The 23,644-nt window shown below is 44.9% G+C and overlaps 1 protein-coding gene across 1 annotated transcript in view; it reads left to right on the top strand.

Annotated features, from left to right (window-relative positions):
• LOC133349575 (complement C3-like) overlaps window positions 1-23,644 on the top strand; it is a 161,958-nt gene that overhangs the window by 11,172 nt on the left and 127,142 nt on the right. The window contains exons 3-4 of the mRNA XM_061563145.1: window positions 17,910-18,096; window positions 20,114-20,190. Coding sequence (XP_061419129.1) covers window positions 17,910-18,096; window positions 20,114-20,190 — 264 coding nt within the window. The remainder of the gene's footprint in view (window positions 1-17,909; window positions 18,097-20,113; window positions 20,191-23,644) is intronic.

The following is a 23,644-nucleotide window of genomic DNA, read 5'->3' as shown; positions in this document are numbered from 1 at the left end:
TTGATCGGGCAATTTCATCGTTATATCGTTTATGGTCTGTTGTGGATGACCACAGTTGCCAACCTGAGAGTTTTTAATTTACTGTGTACATCAGGTATCTGCATCTGCCATTGTTTGTGCGGATGTGGTTTAGGGTGGACCATGATTTTATGCGTTTGGTCTTTCACAAGGTATTTGTGAGTTATTTTGAAACTCCATTCAGCCCTCAAGCTTCATCAGGGTTGAACTCGCATTGTTGATGGTTAAGCGCATGGGTCCAAAATGGCTTGCGCGACTTAAAAAAATGACGAGGGACGTTATTAAGATCCTGATGAATGGGAAGGCGACCGCTTTTCTTGATTCCCAGAACTTCCTGAAGAGTTGCAGTGTTGCGGTGGATGGGTGGGGGAGAGATTTGTGACAGCATGGGCAGCCAAGGTGTTAGGGTTGACTTGAATAACTTATAACATTAGTCCATAATACAGGTTTTTTGGGCTGGATAGCGTAAATATATAAATTTGGAATTAAACCCACCACCACCCAACACAGCCAATTAGTAACCATTGTCAAGTAAACAGAACATGCCAACTCGTCACTAGTACAGCACACCGGTGTGTTGTAGAGCCAAGCCACAACATTTACAATCTGAGTACGACGTTTCTCCAGTAATTACAACTAGCTTAATCAGGCGACAGCCAGATAACTGGCGAAATGTCGTACTCAGATTGTAAATGTTGTGGCTTGGCTCTCCAACACACCGGTGTGCTGTAATAGTAATGAATTGGCATGTTCTGTTTACGTGAGAACCCTTATTAATTGGTTGTGTCGGCTGGTGGCGGGTTTAACGACACATTTATATATTTATGCGATCTAACACACACCTGAATGATGGATGACATTGGACGCGTAAGCATCCGTGTTAATATAACATAAGTGGTATGAGGATGCGTTCCCAGCCATCGTAACTTACCATTTTATACTACTAGAATTTCGGCGGCCTATGGCTGCCTTATTCTCCCCATAATTGCTGGCGACACTCTGGTGGCTACTCCATCTCCTGACGCTTGCACTTGCACCTGCTCACCCTCAAATGCACCCGCTGTTTGCAAACCCTGCACGTTACGCTACTACATTACTACCCCCCCCCCTCGTGATGAAAAACCCAGCCATCCCGGCTGACCTTATATACAATACAAGTAACGCGCGAATCCGTGACACAGGAAACAACAAGAACCATGAGAAGAGAAAAATAATAATAACAGAGTGTAAAAGTGCAGTCCGTTCCACTGAGGATAGAACTGCACAGCGGTCCGAGGTGCCGTCGATCCCACATTCCTCAACGGAACGTAATTATCTGGGAGCAGGTTCCCACAGCCTTCCCGTCCCCGCGAACCGGATCCACCACAGCCGGAGGAGAAGAAGGACCAGAAGTGGACGAGGAGTGATGTCTCTTCCATGACGAATGGTGTACCGACGGTGGGTCACGTGGGAACGTAACTGTGGTAACTCTCGGGTTGAACGTAACCCTCCGGGAGCGGGTTCCCGCAGCCGGACAGTCCCTGTGCACATGATCTTTCAATGACGAGTGACGTGCTCACGGCGGGTCCTCTGGCCCGGACTTAGGTGGTGGCCCAGTTGGCTTGAACTGGGGTGTCAGTGGTCACGATCCTGTAGGCGGAAGAGGACAATACTCCATACGTGCATCCGCTTGGGGTGATGTGACCAGCTCGGACACATCCAACACAGGCCGTTTTAGGTTTAGATTCTGTGTCCAAGGGCAGTTGCCAAATTCCTGACAGCAAATCGAGGGTTGAGAAGAATTGTGCACCAGACAGAGCATCCAAGGAATCGTCCATGCGAGGAAGCGGGTATGCGTCCACTACGGAAATTTTGTTGAGTTTACGGGAGTCAACACAAAATTTCAAGGAGCCGTCATGTTTTTTTAACCAATACAATGGGCGCCTCACAAGGGCTGGTGGAGGGAGAGACAATGTCTGCAGCCAGCATCTCCTCCACAGTCTGGACGAATACATTCCGTTTCATGGGGGCTCATTCTGTGAGAATTTAAATCGAATGGGAGGCAAGTTCCCCGTATCAATATGGTATTGCAATAGGGTGGTCCGGCCTATGTCGTATTTACGGTTGCTTAAAACGTCCTGGAATTCGTGTAAGAGTCGCCGAAGCCGCGCTTGCTGCTCTGTCGATAAATCCTTGTTTTCCTGACACAACCTCTGTATCCACATGGGTTTGACGTCGCTAGCAGGTGAGACATCCCCACAACCCCTGACATGCACGCCATTTGCTCCTTGCATGGGGCCGCAATCTCGTGTGGCAACACGGTGCCTGCATGGATAACTACCAGTGTATGGCCCACATTAACCACTTGGAGGAAGGGATTACAGTTTTCCAGCACGACAGTCAGTGCCCCCACCAAGGAGGGTGTTCGCAATGCCGCATTAGAGGGGGTCAAGATTATCCCCTCCTCTGGATTTAGCAGGGCCAAGCTCTTAAGCAATGGCACCAGCATCTGCGTCGCTGACGGAACGCACATTGTCTAGCTAACCGTAGCCTGCACAACCGCATTAACATATGTATATGTTGTGGGGGATTTCAATAAATGCAGATGCTGCCCCGATGACATCTAAATACACCCCTGGTCCACCATTAATTTGAGGGGCATCCTGCATAAGAAATCCGTGCCCAACAAGCAGGGCACTGCCAGTGTTTTAGAAATCAACACAGGCCCGTCCATTACCACATTCTCCTATTTGTACCGTTGCAATCATGCGACCGACTATCCCCAAACTACCCCCATTCGCTGCTACACATGGCCCATCAACATGCTCCAGAGGCCGAGGTGACGCCGGCAATGAACGAAAAGTAGGCAATAAAATGAGGGTGGCCGAGGCACCTGTATCGATCAACACCCGGACCTGCACCCTCTGGATAAGGCCCATTACATTCGACTTTACCGCCGCAGCACCTACCACGTGATAGGCCAACGCACACCATTGCTAAATGTCGTACGGACCCGCAGCCAAGGAACCAACACGGCAAGTTTCTGACGCAACAGGATGAACAGTATCCGGGTGAACGACGGCAAGGTGCGCTGTGGATGAGCGATAGGAGAGAAACGGCCGTGTGTATGGTGCATCGCGACTTGCCTGTGGTCCTTGGAATGAGGAGGTGCTGACGCTGGAGATCGAAGGGGGCCTGGGCGAACCACCGAAATGCAGATAACAATTCCTGGCGATGTGTCCCACCGCAGTTAAAGCATGCCCGCGAAGAGGGCCCAATCGGCAGCCCACTCCTTGGTGTACTCGCATTTCTTCACGCCGTCGATCTTGGGACCAGGATGTATACGCCGGACTGCCTTCGCTGGACTCGGAGTCCCCTTTTTCATCAGTGCATGACATCACTGCAGAACATCCTCTGAGGCTCAGGTGAGCTTGTATATTGAGCGACTTGGAGGAAGGCGAGGTCGTCATCGTCGGCGATGGCGAGGACGACGCCCAGCTTCCTTGCCAGCGCCAAGAGCTGCTCCAGGGCAAGCAAGTTGGGGGCTGCTCAATCCATGGAGGGGTAGGCCACTTGTCCGAGGGCCATCTCCGTGTCCTCCCGTTTTCTGACCAGGAATGTCCTGTGGATGTTCGATGGTGGGCTGAAGACCGCTGCCATCGTGGAGCAGGCGTCAGTGAACGAAGAACGATGAGCCTCGGGGATGGAGTAGAAGGCGGCTAATGAATCATCATCCAGGGCCGTCGGCAAGACCAGTAGCGCTTCGCCCATAAACCAGCCCACCGAATGATATGCTGCCTCTAAGCGAAGGCATAACGCCATCCAGTCACCCCAGACGTGGAGAAAGCACGGACCGGAGGCAACCGGCGCATTGGAGATGGCCGCACAGCAGGCGAAATAGCCGTCGAATCTGGCATGGTTGCTGAGATGGTGGGAGCCGCATCCGCTCGCTGAATGGCGGTGGCTACCTGCACGATCGCGGTCGTTGAAGTGACGGGAAGAGTCGGCACATCCACCAGCACCACCGCCGAAGTCGTCGCCTGGTTGCCGTCATCAGAATGTTGAACAGGTAAGTAACCGCCGACAGAGTCCTCTCCAGATGGGCAGCAAAGTCCCACCAACCCAGCTGATCTGCAGCATCAGAGGCCGTGGCGAGAACGATGTCTCCGTCGTTTTCGTCATCGGAGAAGTCGACAGGTAAGTTCTTCTTCTTAGCCACTTTCTTTGACACGACGGCGATATAGGTTCTTGACCACGTCGACACCAAATGTAGTGGTGTATTCACATGGACACTTTTAACTTTTCTCCTGTTTCACTTTATTCCTTCGCATCCCATATGGATACTCCTCACACCAACACAATGTACCCTTGGCTCCGAACTACCTCTCTCAAAACTCCGCTAGCCTGTCACTCTATACCCCGCTAGCCTGTCACTTAATCACTCCGCTATCCTGTCACTTAATACTCCGCTAGCCTGTCACTCTTCTCTCACACCTCCACCTCGTCCTTGCCCCCATCAGCCAACACCGCTGGGGAGAGTACAAGGTGTATAGGGCGAGGACTAAGGCTTCTTCTCCCCGGCTCTTATCCTCTTCGTTCCTTCAGCTCTAACCAACTGCTCTGTGTTGCTCCGCACACAGTAAGGGTCCTCAGTTACCCCCCATTAATCTGGCGCCTCAGTGGCGCCTCCTGTACATCTTATTTCTCCTTTCATCTCCATCTCCCGCCTCTCTGGCATCTACCCCGTGTTCCCACGCTCGCACCTGCCTGTCCCCAAATGCAACTGGTTAATCATTGCTTATCCCCCTAATTGCTGGCGCATCTACTCCATGTCCTGATGCTTGCACCTGCTCGCCCTCAAATGCACTTGATATTTGCAAACCCCGTGCGTTATGCCACTACACTACTATAGAGTCAGTAGTTACTATTATAGAGTCGGTAGATACTACTTTAGAGCTAGTCGATAATACTACAGCCAGTAGATACCACTATAGTCCGTATATACTGCTGCAGAGTCTGTAGATATGACTATAGAGTCAGCAGATACTACTATCGAGTTAGTCGTTACTGCTAGTCAGTGGATACTACTATATAGTCAATAGATACTATAGATTCAGTAGATACTACTATAGTCATTAAATACTACTGTAGAGTCAGTATTTACTACTATAGAGTTGGTGGATACTACTATAGAGTTGGCAGATACGACTATAGAGTCAGTAGATAATACTACAGTCAGTAGATACCACTATGGTCAGTAAATACTGCTACAGTCAGTAGATACTACCATACAGTGAGTAGATACTGCTATGGTCAGTAGATACTACTGTCAGTTATTACTACTCCAGTCAGTAGATAATACTACAGTCAGTATATACTCCTGCAGAGTCGGTAGATATGACTATAGAGTCAGTAGATACTGCTATAGTCAGCAGATACTACTATGGAGTTAGTAGTTACTACTAGGAAATATGTACTACTATAGTCATTAGATACTGAATGTAAATACACATTTTATGATCCATCGCGATGTGCAATGCTCAAGAAAAATATATTATTATGTTATTCTTATTTATATAGCGCTGGATATGGAATGTTTAACTGTTTATAAACAGTCGGGTTATTTATTATTTTACCAAATTTTCCCTCAACTAATATAATTTTCCCTCAACTAATGGTAATAAATCCAAAGTTCCATATGCTGAGACTTTGCATACCGAATATTTGCATTTCGATGCATTATTACTATAGTGGGTGGAGGAGCGATGATCACAACAATGAGGGGAACGCTGGATGGCTAAAAAAGCAGCAAGTTGGCACAGTAGGGAGCAGTCGTCTCAGTTAACCCATGGCATGGTCTGTCCCGTGACTTCCTGTCAGTTGCGCCTTTGGTCCTTCACGTGGCTTCAGGGTGCACCTAGCCTGGCACAATAGTTGTGGTGAAGTCACCACCATTTCATGGCAATTGGCGTGTGTTGATGAGGGAGCCCCTTTGTGGTACTTTGCGGAAGTTTGTGGTAATTTGCAGCATCAGTGCGAAACTCTGCCACCTGACAGCGCCAATCAAATAAAGTTGTCACGTGGGGAATTGACTCGGCCACACAAATGTTGGGTGGCAGAGTGTAACGGTGTGTCCTTTTTGGGACATGCTTTAGCGGGTTTTGGTTTATACCCGCAACCCTAGCTACTAGCATCACTGTTATTTAAATTTTGGTGGGGCCCCTATTTCACACGACGCCCCAAATGACCGTGTGTGGAATATAACCAAGACCACTGCCTATATATTCAAAACATATAGAGTTTACTTAGACTTAAATCTCTGCACAAATCTTACATTGTCAAAGGGCAACATGCTTACTACTTCTCCAGAGGAGTGCATGCATCACAAGCCACTATACCAGGGGTCGGCAACCAAAATAACAAGAAGAGCCATTTCTTTCCAATTCGGTACAAAATTCAGTATTTCAAGAGCCGCAATGCATCTGAGTACATACTGTACATACGTACATATCGTCAAGAAGCAGCCCGTAAAGAGCCGCATGCGGCTCCGGAGCCGTAGGTTGCCGACCCCTGCACTATACCAACCCACATGACTCTCGCAACAACACAACAACTAACACCGTTATACAACAACCCGACAAACACAGCTTAACCGACTTCCTCTACCACGAATGCTGGGGGCGGGGGGGGAAACAGCTGACCAAACCCCAAAGGCACACCCAAAGAATCACCCAGCTCTGAAACAGAACACTCTAAGCGGATCAGTCCCAGCCACCTCGAGCAGATTTAGCAGGCATCTTTGAGCAGGATCAGTAGTAGAATAAAATCCCACCCGCCTCAGTCTCCATCTCCAGCTCCAGTACAGCAGCCGCCTCGAACAAGCCGAGGAGCAGAATGAAATCCCCCCCGCCCCCTTTCCCTTGGTTCACCGTGACAGGGCCTTTTATTCAATCACACCCTTGGGCCCCTCCCCCAACCCCTGTGCCAACGAGCTAATCCAATCCCTCACCCCTGCAACCCCCCCCCCCTCCGCAAGTCCCCAATAAAAAAACCCGCCCCTAAAACTGTCACTCCAACTGCCACACAGAGGGTACATCAAAACATTGACGTTATACCTGGAGCGGCCCTTGCAAGCTGCTCCCCTCATACTCATTACGCCCCCCCCCCGCTCTGTTCGGCGCTATGGATTGCGGGAGGGGAGGTGTCTCAGGGACAGAAGGGGAGGAGCGCAGGTTTAGAGTGACAGGAGGGAGGAGGAGCCGAGAGAGAGGGAGAGAGACGGGCGTGGAGTAGCATCGCGGTACGGATGGCCGTGAGGTCGCTTCAGTGCCGTTGGAGCCGTGCTGTGACTCCGTGCGCTCGAAGTGCGACGCTGGACTGTGTGAGAGAGGAAGACATGCGTGGAAGAGGATGGCGCGGCTGTGCGGGCTACCGTGTGAGTGCCTCACATTTAATGTTGAGAGGGTGGAACTTGAGGCAGGTGCCTCCACCCTGTCAGCCTGTGCTGCTGGTGCCTGGGGGCGACGAGGTGCGTTCAGAGCGCGTGATGCGGGGCTGATGCAGCCAGATGTCACGTGGAAGCCCGACCTCACCTGAAAAAAAAGCGCGCGCGGCGTCATCTTCTGCAGTATTGGAGAAAATATTTGAGTCTGCTGAGCCCAGAGCAGGTTATAAGTGATGGACGGGAGTGTAGTAATGAGAGTCATACTTGGGGGGGAATACTATTTAAAATATTTTGTAGACGAAAAATACGGGAACAGGAGCAAATTTAAAATTTTTTTATTGTGTAATGCAGGTGTGTACACATGGGCCATGCATCGGACCATAACCCTAACCTTAAATGTTTTTTTTCAACGGTTGTCAAATAGTCCAAGGCAGAGAGTTATTTTACACTCATGATAATTCTGGCTCCAGGTAAAGTGGTTAACTGGTTACTGTGTTTTCCATATTTCAACATGTGACTAAGGTGATATCCGTGAATCTTAATTTCAAAGGTACACATTATACTGGTTCATTGTGATGATATTTAACATTTCAGTTTTCAGTGATAGTCAAAGGAGAAACGTCATTTACAGGTTTCAGAGTCATTCGGACAGAGTCCAGGAGCCGTGTTTTAGGTAGGCTCAGTACTTAGACCACTCTCAGCCATCGCAGTGTCCGGGTGGTGGTTTGTGCCCTGCATCCGCCGTGCACTTGGGAGGTTCATCAACAGCGTTCGCTGTAGAAGTGTTATATCGGGATTGTAGGTGCTGGAATGATTCAATTTGCCCATCTTTATCAGTATGTACCATACCTTGTTATTGTTAGCTATTTTCCATTCTGGGCATTTGATCCATTTACTCCCTCGAGGGTTTATCGGAGACGGGGAAGAGAGGCATCAGCTCTGAATTTTCTGAGTATTTCGTGATCAAGGATAGGAGAGTACATCGTCTGTATACAAATAGATTTTGTTATCGCTTGTCCCTTTACATCAGGCATGTCCAAAGTCCGGCCCGTGGGCCATGATTGGCCCGCGGGTCAGATTTCATACGGCCCGCAGCTTCGGTCTTATAATGTGTTATTTATGGCTCGCTAGCTCTGTCAGAATAAATAAATCATAAAACTTTAAAGATGTAATTCCTCCTTCCGCCACACGGTGGCAGCACCATTATAATGCTCTCTGGCTCTGCATCCGTGCCGCGAACCCTTCTCGAATAATTTCTGCCATGGCGACTGCAAAAAAAAAGAGAAAAGTTGACAGTGAGGGCCGCCGCTTTCAGGAGCGGTGGGAATTACAATACTTCTTCACTGGAAATCGAGAAAATTGTGTTTGTCTAATTTATAAAGAGACGGATGCCTTGTTTAAGGATTTCAACGTAAAGAGACACTACGAGACTAAACATGCTACAACATACGACAAGCTAACAGGGAGTGGCCGCGCTGAAAAAGTGAAGCAACTTCAAGCTGCTCTGGCATCACCATGGAGTAAAGTTTCTGGGATCATTATCGATGGTGCGCCTGCCATGGCTGATGAGCGAAGTGGATTGTCCACACTGATCTGCAATAAAGTCAGCAAAGAAGCAGGCAATGATATTAAACTTCACTGTATCATTCACCAGCAGGCTCTCTGCGCCAAACATCTCAAATTTGACGATGTTATGAAACTAGTGGCAAAGGCAATCAATTCTATTCGCTCTAAAGCTCTATACCACCGACAGTTTCAGTAGTTCTTGCGTGACATCCAGGCTGAATACGGTGACGTAATATATCACAACGATGTGAGGTCGCTAAGTCGGGGGTCCGCACTGCAGCGATTTTTCTCTCTCAAAGAGGAAATTGGACATGTTTTGGGTGAGAAGGGACAACCAATGGAAGAACTGTCCGATCCTGTATGGCTGGAAATTCTGGCTTTTTTGGTTGACATAACGAAGCATCTGAATGCGCTGAATGTTAATCTTCAAGGGAAAGATGCAGTGGTGAGCCAGCTATATGCTCACATCAAGGCCTTTGGAACCAAACTGCAACTTTTCCAAAGACACTTGTCCCAAACAGAGCCCTGCACCGCGCACTTCCCAGCTTTGAAAGCGGTCATTGACAGTTTCCCACAGGACAACATCGGTGCGCAAATGAAGAGTTATGCAACAGCTATCGCATCTCTTTCTGTGGAATTTAACAAACGCTTTCGGGACTTTGCAGTTATTGAAAAGGACATGTTGCTTTTCTCTTCTGCCTTCTCCGTGGACCCTGATGATGCTCCTCCACAGCTGCAGCTGGAGCTCTTTGAGCTGCAGTTTGACGATGAGTGCCGCGGGAAACACCAGTAGTGTTGTCTTGTTAACTTTAACCGGCAGCTGGACAAAAGCAGGTTTCCAGAAATGCAGAGCAAACATTCTCAGTCATGAACTTAAACAAGAACCGATTGAGGTCAAGGATGAGTGACTCCCACTTGCGTGGCATTTTTACGCATCTCAACCACTGCCCTCAAGCCAGACCTGGTCTCTTTACTGAAATATAGATCTCAGTATCACCCTTCTCATTAGTGTCAGAAAGTTATCTGTTCCTTGATCAATCTGAAATTGAGTGTTTTGAACGGTAACATCTGTCAGTGAAAAGCCTAAAGCACACTAATGCACTTGGACTTATGGCACTTGTTTTATTAAACTCATGAATAAGATTTGGTTATAACTGTTGATGTTATGTACCTGTGGATGTGACACAAACTCTTGCTTTATGAAAGATTTTGTAAAAGACAAGGGCAAAATTCACTTGTTTTAAAGTTTAATGGACCACTTTGCATTACTTATATCTCCTGTTTAAAATGTTCATGAGGCAAATATATTTAAATCATGGAAATGTAAGGTATTCTATACAGTTTGTTCAATGTTATCCGACTGAATGAAAGGCAGAATTGTGTTTTTAGAGTTGTTCACGTCTGCATGAGTGGCTAATATTTGGTTACATTGTCATTTGAAAAATAAAGGTAATTATGACAATGATAATTGTTTTATAACAGTGTGTGTTTTCACGTAACTTTTGTGGTAAAAATGTCGGAAGGAACTATTGGCCCCCGGGCATCTTCACTTTATAAAATTTGGCCCTCTTTGCAAAAAGTTTGAACACCCCTGCTTTACATACTCCAGCCACAATCTAGTTGCTTCTGATACTTTCTGCAAATGGTTCTATTGCCAACGTAAACAATACATGAAAAGGAGGCGTGGTTGCCTGGTGCCCCTGCCTAATGGAAAGCTTGGGGAAATAAGTTCCTTGGTTATTACTGTCCCAGAAGAATTGGCATAAGGAGCAAACATTTATTTATTTATTATTGTGGAGAGGATGCTAAAATTTTACATCCGAGAAAGAAAGGCCCACCCTGCGACACAGTTGGACTCACTACACGTGTATTGGTTTATCCCTTCTATTGAGTCTGGTTTGCCGAGTTCGAGTCCCACTCACTCAACACTGGTGGTTATCTGCTCTGGTTAGTTTCCTCCTTTGGTCGACTCAGCCTAAGTATGAATACCTGGTCTGGCATGTAAGATCGCTACAGTGAAGACGAAGGTGGTCGGGTGTGGCTTTGGTTGTACCCTTTACACTATGTTCGTCGCATTGAATTGACAATTATAATATCTAAAAATACTTATTGTTCTGAATGATCCTTCGGGTCAATGCTTTAACCCGAGCTTCCATAATTTCATTATTATGTTGCACATGCTTATCCCAGACCTTATAGCAATTATGTACGGATAACAGGTATTGTTAATAAGGCCATGTAAAATAGTCATTGAAACCTTGGACCCTGAGCTGCATGGTACTATAACAGTACATCTTATCATTAATGTTTAATACTATGATGTTGGAAAATATTCCTACGTAGTGGTTGATATTCAAAAATGTCCAACTAAGCCAAGGCTTCGAAATAATTAACTGCCCAGATGCTGAGCTTCCTTGCCCTGGGCACAGCTGAGGCAGCAGGGGTGCTCTCCTTTGGCCTCCCTATAGCCTTTGTTATATCAAGGGGGAGTTTTACAGACCAGTGTCACTGGTTATCAGCCCAAGCCATAAAACCTGCTGTTGACTTCAATCAAATGCTAATAGTTTGGCCTCTGGTTTTCTCTTACATGTCCAAAAAATAGGCAATATCACACATAAAATAATTTTCTGGAAAAGGCTTATATATAAAAGTGCCCCCTTGTAAAAATGAGTTGTGGTCTATTGGCCACTGATCATTTTAAAACAAAATCAATGCCTTTTTCATCAACCAACAATTATCCTTAATAGATGTTATTTTTTGGGTTAGATCGCGTAAGAATATAAAGGTGTCATTAAAACCCGCCACCACCCAACAGCCAACGAGTAAGGGTTGTCACGTAAACAGAACATGCCAATTTGTCAGTAGTTACCAGAAAAAAGTCGTACTCAGATTGTAAATGTTGCGGCTTGGCCTTCCAACACACCGGTGTGCTGTACTAGTGACGAATTGGCATGTTCTGTTTATGTGACAACTCGTTGGCTGTGTTGGGTGGTGGCGGGTTTTAATGACACCTTTATATATTTCCGCGATCTAATGCAAAAAAAACCCTATATTATGGATGATATTGGTCGCTAAAGCCTACGTGTTAAACAATTATCCTGATTAAATCTCAGGACTGCTATTTTACTTACAACGCGTGTGCACTTATCACTAGTTTATGGTTAAATTTGAATTAAACAAAGCAAAATTTTCAAGGCAACATGTTTCATAGGTTGCTATCAATTGAACCTTATGGCGGGACCCTGGGGTCCTGAATAAATGGTGGTCAAAATCGTAATTAATTTATTTTGGTGACTCTGTCACACTGCGCACATAAACGCCACGGCCCACCTGGCACGGATCATTCTGTCCAAGTGCAGAAAGGACGAATGCGCAGAAGAGCTAAACAAGCAAATGCACTCCATGCTCGGGTATGGGCAGGACCATAAGTCTTATCCAAAGCTGCTCAAACTGCCTACATGACTTAAGTCCTTTATTTGTCATAACGGTATGCATAATACAGTGAAACTGCTCTCTTATCTTCATTATTATTTGTGACCTATCAATGTCTGCAGCCAGGTTCAATCGATGACAATCCCATTATCTTAAGATATTTAACACATGAGATGCGTTGCACCGTTAATTCCTCCTGTTTGATAATACTTCTCATTAAATTTAAAGCTTTCGTGACTGCAGGGACTCATATTCTTGGTTCTTTCGGTAAAGTCACGAAGAAGGGAAATAATTCAATAATAAAAATACAACATAATAAAATTCTCATGATGTTTCGGCCACGACACAAGCAGCCATCCTCAGGTGAAGAACAGAGCTGTCGGAAAGACAGCGTCCTAATGAACACTGCTAAGCTTGGCAGCGTATTTTAAGCTGGGTGAGAGGAGTAGAGCGTCTTGACAAAGGAGTTTACATATCAACAGAGGAATTTAGCATATTGACGCTAAAGAACTGCTTCTACCCTACTACCATATAATAAACCGATGTGAAAAACTAAGTATAAATTACATCAATATAATCAATGTACTCAATATACTATAAGCTGAGCTATCAACATTAAGTAACTGGGTATACACTACACTATATCATGACTACTATATAGTGAACCGATTTAAAAAAATATATAAACTACATCAATATAATCAATATACTCAAAAAACTCCAATAAGCTGAGCTACTAACAATAAGTCATTATACATTACACTTCTATGTCGCAAAAAATATAATATGCCTCCAACTAAACTTTTTTCTACATCATGCGACTATACCCCGTACTATACACTGCCCTAGACAAACCCCACCATTTAACTATAAACTGCACTACTATACACTACCCTATACCTTAGACTATACATTGTAATATTACACTATGTATTATTCTACACACCCTACTGTATACCACACTGCTGTATATTCACTATACAATTACGATGGCTTGCAGATAACCTCCGTCTTGGAGAAGTCAATGTCATGTGAGTCCACTGAATTATAACAATGGTCTGTCATGGCTGAGGTGTTCGTCCTACCGTGTTTCAGGTTTTCTTTATGTTCACGGATGCGGTCCGAGACATCGTTTGGTTTCTCCATTTTAACTGCTACTTCAGAGGCAACTTAGTTTGTAGACGTCAGGGTATTGTATGTCTGGAACCACATCTTTTACAGACGGGACCAGATCACGGATTTTATGTACTGTGTTGAATCGGACCTGGATCTTGTGTTTATTCAGGATTTTAGAGATATGTTTTGTGACCCCCGCTATGTAGGGTAAAGTTATGGTTTTGAATGGCTCCTCAAGACGATCCTTTTTCGTGGTTGGAGTGATGTCTTTGCGGATTGTATAGTCAGAGTAACCATTAGCCTTGAGAGCTTGGTGTACATGCTTGAGTTCACTGGCAATGTGTTCCTGGTCGGAGATGCATTGGGCTCTATTGTGTAGAGTCTTGATGAGGGAATTCTTCTGGGATGGATGGTGGTGGGAATCCGGTTTTAGGTAAGCATCCGTATGGGTAGCTTTCCTGTAGACCGAGTGGCTCATTGAACCATCAGATCTCTTTTTTTATTAGGACATCCAAAAAGGGTAGGCTGCCATCTTTTTCGACTTCCATGGTGAAATTGATGGCTGCGTGTATGGAATTGATGTGGTCGAGGAATTGGTCTAGAGCAGGCCGGCCATGTGGCCAGATGACAAAAGTGTCAACCACGTACTTCTTCCATAAGGTCGGGCGTAGAGTTGCAGTCTGGATGGCGTCAATCTCAAATTTTTCCATGAAAACGTTGGCAACAACCGGAGATAGGGGGGAGCCCATTGGGGTGTCCTCTGTTTGTAGAAAGTTCCATTCCAGGTGAAGTATGTATTGGTTAAGCAGTGTCTCACCAGGGGGGTACCTCAGTGTTCAGTCCTTGATGAACCAAGTCTTCAATTATTGCGATGGTGGCAAGTACAGGAACTTTGGTGATTAAGGAAAACACATTTAAACTGACAAGCAGGTCGTCTGGGGACAGGGAAATACCCTTGATTGGCGATACCAGGTGAGTAGAGTTTAGTGCCGCAGAGGTGGTTTTTCCAGTGAAAGGCCGTAGGATTTCAGACAGATACTACTATGCAGAGTTGGTCTTTACTACTAGAGAGAGTCGGTACACGCGTCATGAATAAATAATTAGGAAGCGCACAAAAAATAGCACTATATCGTTAATTAAACTAATTTAAAGTTGACGGATGTGAAAAAGGAATAGCGCTTGCTCACGGCGGGGCTTACGGCGTGGTACCTGGCTATTTTTATTTTACCTAAACCCCATCGTTGGAGAGCGAAATCGTTCGCAAGCGCGTGAACACACACAAAGCCACACACAAGCCCACAAACTGACAATTTTAGACTTGTATATATATAGAAGAAGATTATATATGTAGATTATTAATACTGTACTTATTTCTTTGATTATAAATCGTAGTTATTTTTGTGATAACAGTATAATACGACAGTGTTCATAGTTATTTACTCAAGAATAAAAATAGAAAAAGGTAGCAGTTATTTATTTATTTAGTTGTGTTTATTTATTCTCATGTTTATTTTTCTTTTATTTCTGTTTAGGTTTCGCACGCATGTGTTATATCGTTACTGTAGTTATTTGCATGTACAGTGAGGGAAAAAGTATTTGATCCCCTGCTGATTTTGTACGTTTGCCCACTGACAAAGAAATGATCAGTCTATAATTTTAATGGTAGGTTTATTTGAACAGTGAGAGACAGAATAACAACAACAAAATCCAGAAAAACGCATGTCAAAAATGTTATAAATTGATTTGCATTTTAATGAGGGAAATAAGTATTTGATCCCTCTTCAAAACATGACTTAGTACTTGGTGGCAAAAACCCTTGTTGGCAATCACAGAGGTCAGACGTTTCTTGTAGTTGGCCACCAGGTTTGCACACATCTCAGGAGGGATTTTGTCCCACTCCTCTTTGTAGATCTTCCCCAAGTCATTAAGGTTTCGAGGCTGACGTTTGGCAACTCGAACCTTCAGCTCCCTCCACAGATTTTCTATGGGATTAAAGTCTGGAGACTGGCTAGGCCACTCCAGGACCCTAATGTTCTTCTTCTTGAGCCACTCCTTTGTTGCCTTGGCCATGTGTTTTGGGTCATTGTCATGCTGGAATACCCATCCACGACCCATTTTCAATGCCCTGGCTGAGGGAAGGAGGTTCTCACCCAAGATTTGACGGTACATGGCCCCGTCCATCGTCCCTTTGATGCGGTGAAGTTGTCCTGTCCCCTTAACAGAAAAACACCCCCAAAGCATGTTTCCACCTCCATGTTTGACGGTGGGGATGGTGTTCTTGGGGTCATAGGCAGCATTCCTCCTCCTCTAAACATGGCGAGTTTAGTTGATGCCAAAGAGCTCCATTTTGGTCTCATCTGACTACAACACTTTCACCCAGTTGTCCTCTGAATCATTCAGATGTTCATTGGCAAACTTCAGACGGGCATGTATATGTGCTTTCTTGAGCAAGGGGACCTTGCGGGCGCTGCAGGAATTCAGTCCTTCACGGCGTAGTGTGTTACCAACTGTTTTCTTGGTGACTATGGTCCTAGCTGCCTTGAGTTCATTGACAAGATCCTCCCGTGTAGTTCTGGGCTGATTCCTCACCGTTCTTATGATCATTGCAACTCCACGAGGTGAGATCTTACATAGAGCCCCTCGCCGATGGAGATTGACAGTTCTTTTGTGTTTTTTCCATTTACGAATAATCGCACCAACTGTTATCACCTTCTCACCAAGCTGCTTGGCGATGGTCTTGTAGCCCATTCCAGCCTTGTGTAGGTCTACAATCTTGTCCCTGACATCCTTGGAGAGCTCTTTGGTCTTGGCCATGGTGGAGAGTTTGGAATCTGATTGATTGATTGCTTCTGTGAACAGGTGTCTTTTATACAGGTAACCAGCTGAGATTAGGAGCACTCGCTTTAAGAGTGTGCTCCTAATCTCAGCTCGTTACCTGTATAAAAGACACCTGGGTGCCATAAATCTTTCTGATTGAGAGGGGGTCAAATACTTATTTCCCTCATTAAAATGAAAATCAATTTATATCATGTTTGACATGCGTTTTTCTGGATTTTGTTGTTATTCTGTCTCTCACTGTTCAAATAAACCTATCATTAAAATTATAGACTGATCATTTCTTTGTCAGTGGGCAAACGTACAAAATCAGCAGGGGATCAATTACTTTTTTCCCTCACTGTAGGTTCAAATAAATAACTAAAACGCTTGTCTTCTTGGTTCTTTCGGTAAAGTCACGTGACTTTACCGAAAGAAACAAGAAGATGAATCCCTGCAGTCACGAAAGCTTTAAATCGAAAAACGCTCGTGTTGCGATGGAAACGTCGTAGTTTTTGGTTATTTTTTACTTCTTTGAACCTATCTACGTGACTTTACAGAAAGACCCAAAGAATACCAGATATCAGTTTTGTATTTTATATACCATGCCAAATCTCACTCGGATAGTTTGTTTTTACAAAAATCTGGCTAGTATATCAGTTACTCCCGCAATGTATAGTATTTTAATTGCTTGATCAGTTTCAACATTTATGCTATTTGATTTGGTTTGGGCATTCAGTGCCCTGTTTATTTGTGCATCATTGTAACTATTCAATTCCAGTGCTTCTTTAACATATTTAATCTCGCTCCTCAGACTTTTACCATTTGACACTTTCTAAGCCCGATGTATGAGCGTCATGATGAGAGAGGATTTTTGTGCGTGGTCATGGTATGACTGCATTCAGATAGGCGTCATTATGCGTTTTCTTTCAGTAAACGCTGTGTTATTTTACTGATTCGGTCTATTTGAGACTGAAATAGGAGGATTTCTCCACAATTCTAGATGTCGCCTGATGAGGCTGGTTATAATTACCGGCAAAACGTTGTACTCGAATTGTACATGTTGTGGGTTTACTCTCCAACACCTGTGTGCTGAACTAGTAACTAATTGGCATGTTTTGTTTACATGACAAACCTTACTAATTGGCTGTGCCAGGTAGTGGCGGGTTTAATGGCACATTTATATTTAGACGCTCTAACCCAAAAGAACCTCTACTAAGGAAATATAGTACAACTTAAACTCGATAATATTAATAAAAATATTGATAAGCAGACGGTTACAGGGGTCTCTCTGAGCACTGCTCACTTGGGCATGACGTCAAAATAAACCCACTAAATAATTATTAATAAAAAATATAAGGTGTGAAAGTCTACCCAGTTGAATTGTATTGAGTTTTGTGTATTATATATTTTTGTTGATTTATATGCCAGAGTTTTGTGATATTCGGCCCACGTTTCCATTGCAAGAAGTGTGTTGTATATTCTTCTGCCTGTAGTGAATGTGATGTGGGGGTGATGATTATGCTTTTTTTTATTACAGCTCGGCTTTGACATTGAGAACCCAGATAAAACTAATTCTCTATCAACAAAGCATCATGTCCGGCTGGTGGCCAAGGTGGAGTCAAATTCCTTTAATAAGGAGATCACTGCCCATGCGCTGCTCTCATTTCGATCAGGGCATGTTGTTGTCCAAACTGACAAGCCTATCTACACACCAGATGAGAAAGGTACTGTGTACTAGGTTTGTTAAAATCCTGAGTCAATGAGTGGGTGAGTGAGATAGCGGGTAATTATGTGATTGGGTGAGTGAGGGTGCTACTGTAACGTGCAAGTGTGGTGGTTGAACATTGGATGAGATAAAACAGTCTGGTTGACCGAGTCCTCAACGTGGGTGGAGGAATCATTGAGTTGGAACTGTCACCGTGGTAGTAGACATAAAATATTGATAATGAGTTAACTGTTTCTTGGTTCCAACTTGTTGATTTTATTACCGTACCAAACACCATTTGATGTCATGTCATCTCAAACCAGGCACAACTCACGATGCCATACTCCGGTTCTTAAAATAATTAGTTTTGAACTCTTGGTAACCATATGAAAAAAACTATAAATTTCGATTTAAAGCTTTCGTGACTGCAGGGATTCATCTTCTTGGTTCTTTCGGTAAAGTCACGTAGAAGAGAAGTAATAAAATAATAAAAATAAAACATAATAAAACAATTCTCACGACGTTTCGGCCACAACGCAAGCAGCCGTCCTCAGGCGAAAACCAGGTCTGTCGAGGCGACAGCGTCAGACGCTGTCCCCTTCTACGTGACTTTACCGAAAGAACCAAGAAGAAAAAACTATAAATGTTTACCGGTTTCTGCACCTATAGGAATGGCTAGAGCAATGGACATAACATGTTTACAAGGCAGTTCAAACAATGGGACAAGTTTCTCAAAACCCCCTAGCCCACCTCCGTGAACCCAGCAGTGTAAATGGGTAAAACACGAGTTAGGTCAATCCACAGGTCGCATGTGGTGGGGCGAAGCGTGGGTAAGCCCATCTCTTCCAACACGTCTGGTCAGCTTGAGTAAGTAGATCAAATACCCTGAGGTGGTGACTTGACTGAGCAGTAGCATTGGCTGCTTGATGCAAAGGTTCACGATTTGAATCCAGTTGCCACCCTGATTGAAACTGTGGGTGTATAGTGTAAGGAGGTCTGGTTAATTATTATTATTTAGGGATTCATGAAAGACTACCTCACTTTCCAAATTGATAAAATTGCATATGTGTTTAATCTAAAGATTGAATTAGAGGTAAATATTAGAATACGAAGCAGTGCTGCAGGTCGATACTCTGAAGCACACTTTTTACAACAGAAAATGCAACGAAACAATGCACAAAGGAGGTGAAGGTTACATAACCATTCACTTCAGAGCGGCCTTATAGAGCTTAGTCATAACTATCGATGTGTTTTCATCATTCAGCTACTTTACAGTCTTGGCTTCATGCATATTTTGCAACGTGAGCTAGTGAAACAATTTGTACAAATAAGTTTACTCACCGATTCCTTGACGGCTACATTGACGGCACTGGTGACACAGCCATGTTGTACATTGCAGTGTTCCTCTCTCTGTCACTGACCGAGACAAGAATATATTTTATTCGACATGCTGGTTTGATTCGCCAAGGTGCGAGCTGAAGACACCGACACAGTCGAGTGGACTCCTGTTTGCGCTGTGGGCTTATTACCCATAAGTACTTGCTTGTTTGATTCACAGTGAACAATTCAGATCCCGTGCCATCCACAAACAGGCCATATGTCCCAGCACCTGGTGCATGCTTGAAATAAGAGAACCCATTCAGGTTATTGACCCAATTTAGACTTTTTCAAAGTGAGCTTAGGTAGGCCACGTCACTAGATATAAGATGACTGGTTGGTAAGAATAACTACTGAGTGGCAGCCAAATGCGAGTGGGTGTTTCAGCTCGGTTATTATTCTGACTTCTTGGATTTAATATGATTTATTGTATTCTAAAAATGAATGGCATAGTTCCAACCGAAACCTCGTATCTATTTGCTAAATGTGCATGTGAAAATTGTACAGCTTACTGGTGATCTGAAACAATAATAATTGGCATGTTTAAATTATTATATAAGTGACAATTTGTGGGAGGGTGGTATGACATTACGTCGTCTAAACCAAACATCAACTATAAATCAGTGGTAAAGATGTTTTTGTGTACGTGTGTTTTACAGTCAAGTATCGGATGTTTCCAATGAATCAAAAGATGTCACCAATCCCAGGTTCGCAGTCGGTGACGGTGGATATCGTGGTATGTATTTCTCTTTTTGTGGTTTTCAATAAATGTAGGTCTTTGTCTCGCCCTTCAATGCTTTTGAGCATCCAGTGACCATTCTGACCTGTATTTTCTTGACAATGCTTGAGATAGTTTCACATGACAAATTTAATTGCTGCTAGATTTGGTATTTGAGAATTGTTGTTTACCTTACCAGTAAGCTGAAACAATATAATTATATCAAATGCTTGTACACGTGACCTCATGCTTGAGTGAGCAGCACTCAGAGAGACGTCTACAGCCCTATCCACTTATTCATAAATGATTTGTTAACTAAATTACCTATTTTGAAGTTGTATTCTTTTCATTATATTTTACTTTAACCTTGAATCTTGAGGCCAACTTTAGGATCATTAGACCCCCCCTGCCCTGCCTCCTAATTGTTCTGCTTCATCTACTTCAGGCCCTCGATGAGATATAAGACCCAAAACTACGAGTGACTGCAAACTCAGCCTTCTTCATGTATATAATGGCAGATAGAGCTCCGGGCAAAAAGAAAAATCGACCTCGACACTCGCCTCTGCACACAAAGTCGGAGCCGAGGAACTCACCAAAGAGGTCCTGCAGCTTCTTAATTATCGACCAAATCCGGGAGAAAGCTGAAGCAAACACAACCCTTCCTGGTGTACTTTAACATCAAGCAGGGGGCATTCAGCAAGAGACTGGAGAAGCAAGAGGCAACCACAATACCCATTGAATCCATCGTGGAGCGATCTAAACAGGAAACACAAGGGGAAGCTCAGGGAGCTGGAGGAAGCATATAAAAAGCTGCAGGCCAAGAACAGGGAGAGCCAACTGAAGGCCTATGGCCTCTCGGAAGGCGTTCAAGGCAGTACTCCACATGGTGCCCTATTCTTCTTCCAGAAGAACCCCCCCCATTGCCCTTTGGGACCCTGAGACTCCAGACCCCCTGTCCATCTTGCCAAACATGATTTTGCATGCATAGATATTTGGCAAGAAGGATGGCTGCATGGCTATGAAGACCAACAACTCGAGAGCTCGCCCTTTGCTGATCATCTTCTCAAATAGACAAGGTGCTGCTGAGGTGTTGAGACTGACGAGGTGGATGAAGGGAAAGGGCATCCTAATCCAGGGAAATCTAGTCTGCAATGCCCCAGACCTTACACCGGCCAACTTGAAGAGAAGAAGCCTGTTACTCACCCTGCATCGGGATTTGGTGAACAGCGAGGGAGTGCGATCCCAGCTGCTGTACCCTGCCAAGTTGAAGATCATGGGAATTCATGACCCTGGGGTAGGCTATGCAGTGCAAGGCGATTCAAGAGGTTTTGCAGGGGCCCGCGACGCGTGGTGACCATTGACGGTGAACAACCCCTCCTTTACTAGAGACTACATTGCGGGGCCAGTTCTGCCTGGAGGGGTCCGGGGGGGGGGGAATGGGGGGCTGCTGCTTGACTGACCCTAGAGGACAAAGCACACCTTTGTCTGCGAGACAAGCGATGCAGCGCCGTCTATATGGTCCTGCATGGACCCTCATATGCTCCTCGGCTGCGTCCCCGCATTTTTATTGACCATTGCACTTTTCACTTAACTAAACCTAAATAAAGCCCCCCCCCGCCCCACCCCGTCCGACTATATCTTAGAGCCACCTCCCTTACAGAAGCAACCACCATTAAAATAAAATGTGCTTTCTCTTTATCCTTTTTGATACTCCATCTGTAGGCGAACATATGCCCTTCCTCTCTTCCCCACCTCTGTCTCTCATCCTCGCTCGCCCTCTCCTCGATCAGCACCACCATGCTCTCTTTCTGTGAGACCCCTCCTCTAAAAAATTGACAAGTGGGCACGTGAGCCCAAACCAAACTTTCCTATCTCCTGTACTCGAATCATGGTGAACCCTCAGCTGTGAAACTCAATGTGAATGGCGGTAATCATCTTTCCTACTTAAGTAGACAGAAAACAGATATCGCCATTCTATAGGAATTGGGTGGGCCAAGTATAACATGCGTCGGGAACCACTGGAAGCTGAGGGGTAATGATCTTGATTTAAACAAAAATGATCTCCCTCCCAGAAGATTGACTCACAAGAAAAATATGTATTTATCTTGGGCAAAATAAAAGGTAAAGAAGTAGCATTCTTAATCGTATACAACTTGGCTCCCATTAATTCAAGACCGTTCTCTGGAATTGTGTCGCTAATAGAGAAGAGAACCGGGAAGATAATCATAGGTGGTGATTGGAACCTGGTCCTGGACCCTACTCTAAATAAATTGCACCTTCTCAGGTCGAAACCCCTCCACACAAAAGAGGAATCTACTCCAATAAATGATGTCACAGCACCAACTAGTAGACCCATGGAGAGCCCTGAACCCCTCAGAACAAGATTACACTCATTCAAGGCATATAGAATGCTTTCCAGACGCAGAATTTCTGGTACCTAGACAAGAGGTTACTCGTGAAAAGCAGATCACTGAAGAGATCAGGAAGGAAACAGAAGAGTTTTTGGTGGTCAACTCAGAGTATAACTCCCTACACACCCCTTGACGATATGTGGTGCCCTAAAATCTTTCTGATTAATTGAAAAAGGAACTTGCAGGCTTAAAAAAAGTGAAAGCCAAGCAACATGCACGAGAGGAAATACTCTTACTAGGCTACACAATGCCAATAAACTATGTGGAAGAGCAATTCTGCTTAGCTACAGTTAGATAGGATCCTCAACGATCAAACCACCCTATTATGAAAGCAAGCCTCCCAATCCACGAACTCTCCCCCTCTAGGTGTAAGATCCTATCACGATTGAAGTCCAGGCAAAATCGTACCCCTATAGTCTCCATTCACAATGAAATGAGTCGTCCCCTCACGAACTCCAAGGAAATAAATCCTCAATTCAAAGGTTTTTTACGAGGCTCTCTACACATCAGACTCCCTACTAATGAGAATATAGACACCTACTTTCATAAACTGTCCCTTCCCAGACTGACCCACCCCTTTTTTAATAAAGTTGGAAAGGGGATAAGCTCCAGTAAAACCTTGGATTGCGAGTAACTTGGTCTGCGAGTGTTTTGCAAGACGAGCAAAAATTTAACAATAAACATTTAACTTGATAAACGAGCGAGTATTATGTATACGCTTTGTCTGTCGCAAACGGTGTTTGATTCCTTACCCGTACCCGGCCGCACCAGGGTCGCAAACGGGTACGGGTAGCCGGGTATCGGGTAGGGTACGGGTATCGGGTACCCGGTTGCGACCTTTGGCTTAAGTTGACTGTGCTGGCGGCCCAACGAGCACGGGTGACTCCACCGATGTCAATCGTCACCCCGAAAGTCCGCAGCGGTGTGGCCCGACCGACCACACACGAAGCATTTTGGCACGGATGGCCACTGCGGGTTCTCCCGTGGAGGTTTCAACCCTTGGGCCCCCCTGCGCTCTACCGCCGCTGACATATCTTGTAAATTCCATGCCGCGGCCTCCC

This window comes from Lethenteron reissneri, chromosome 30, assembly GCF_015708825.2.
Source record: "Lethenteron reissneri isolate LAM-NWPU_2019-01 chromosome 30, ASM1570882v1, whole genome shotgun sequence".
NCBI lineage: Eukaryota > Metazoa > Chordata > Hyperoartia > Petromyzontiformes > Petromyzontidae > Lethenteron > Lethenteron reissneri.
Note: the sequence above shows the minus strand (reverse complement) of the source record. Positions and strands in the feature narration are given on the sequence as shown.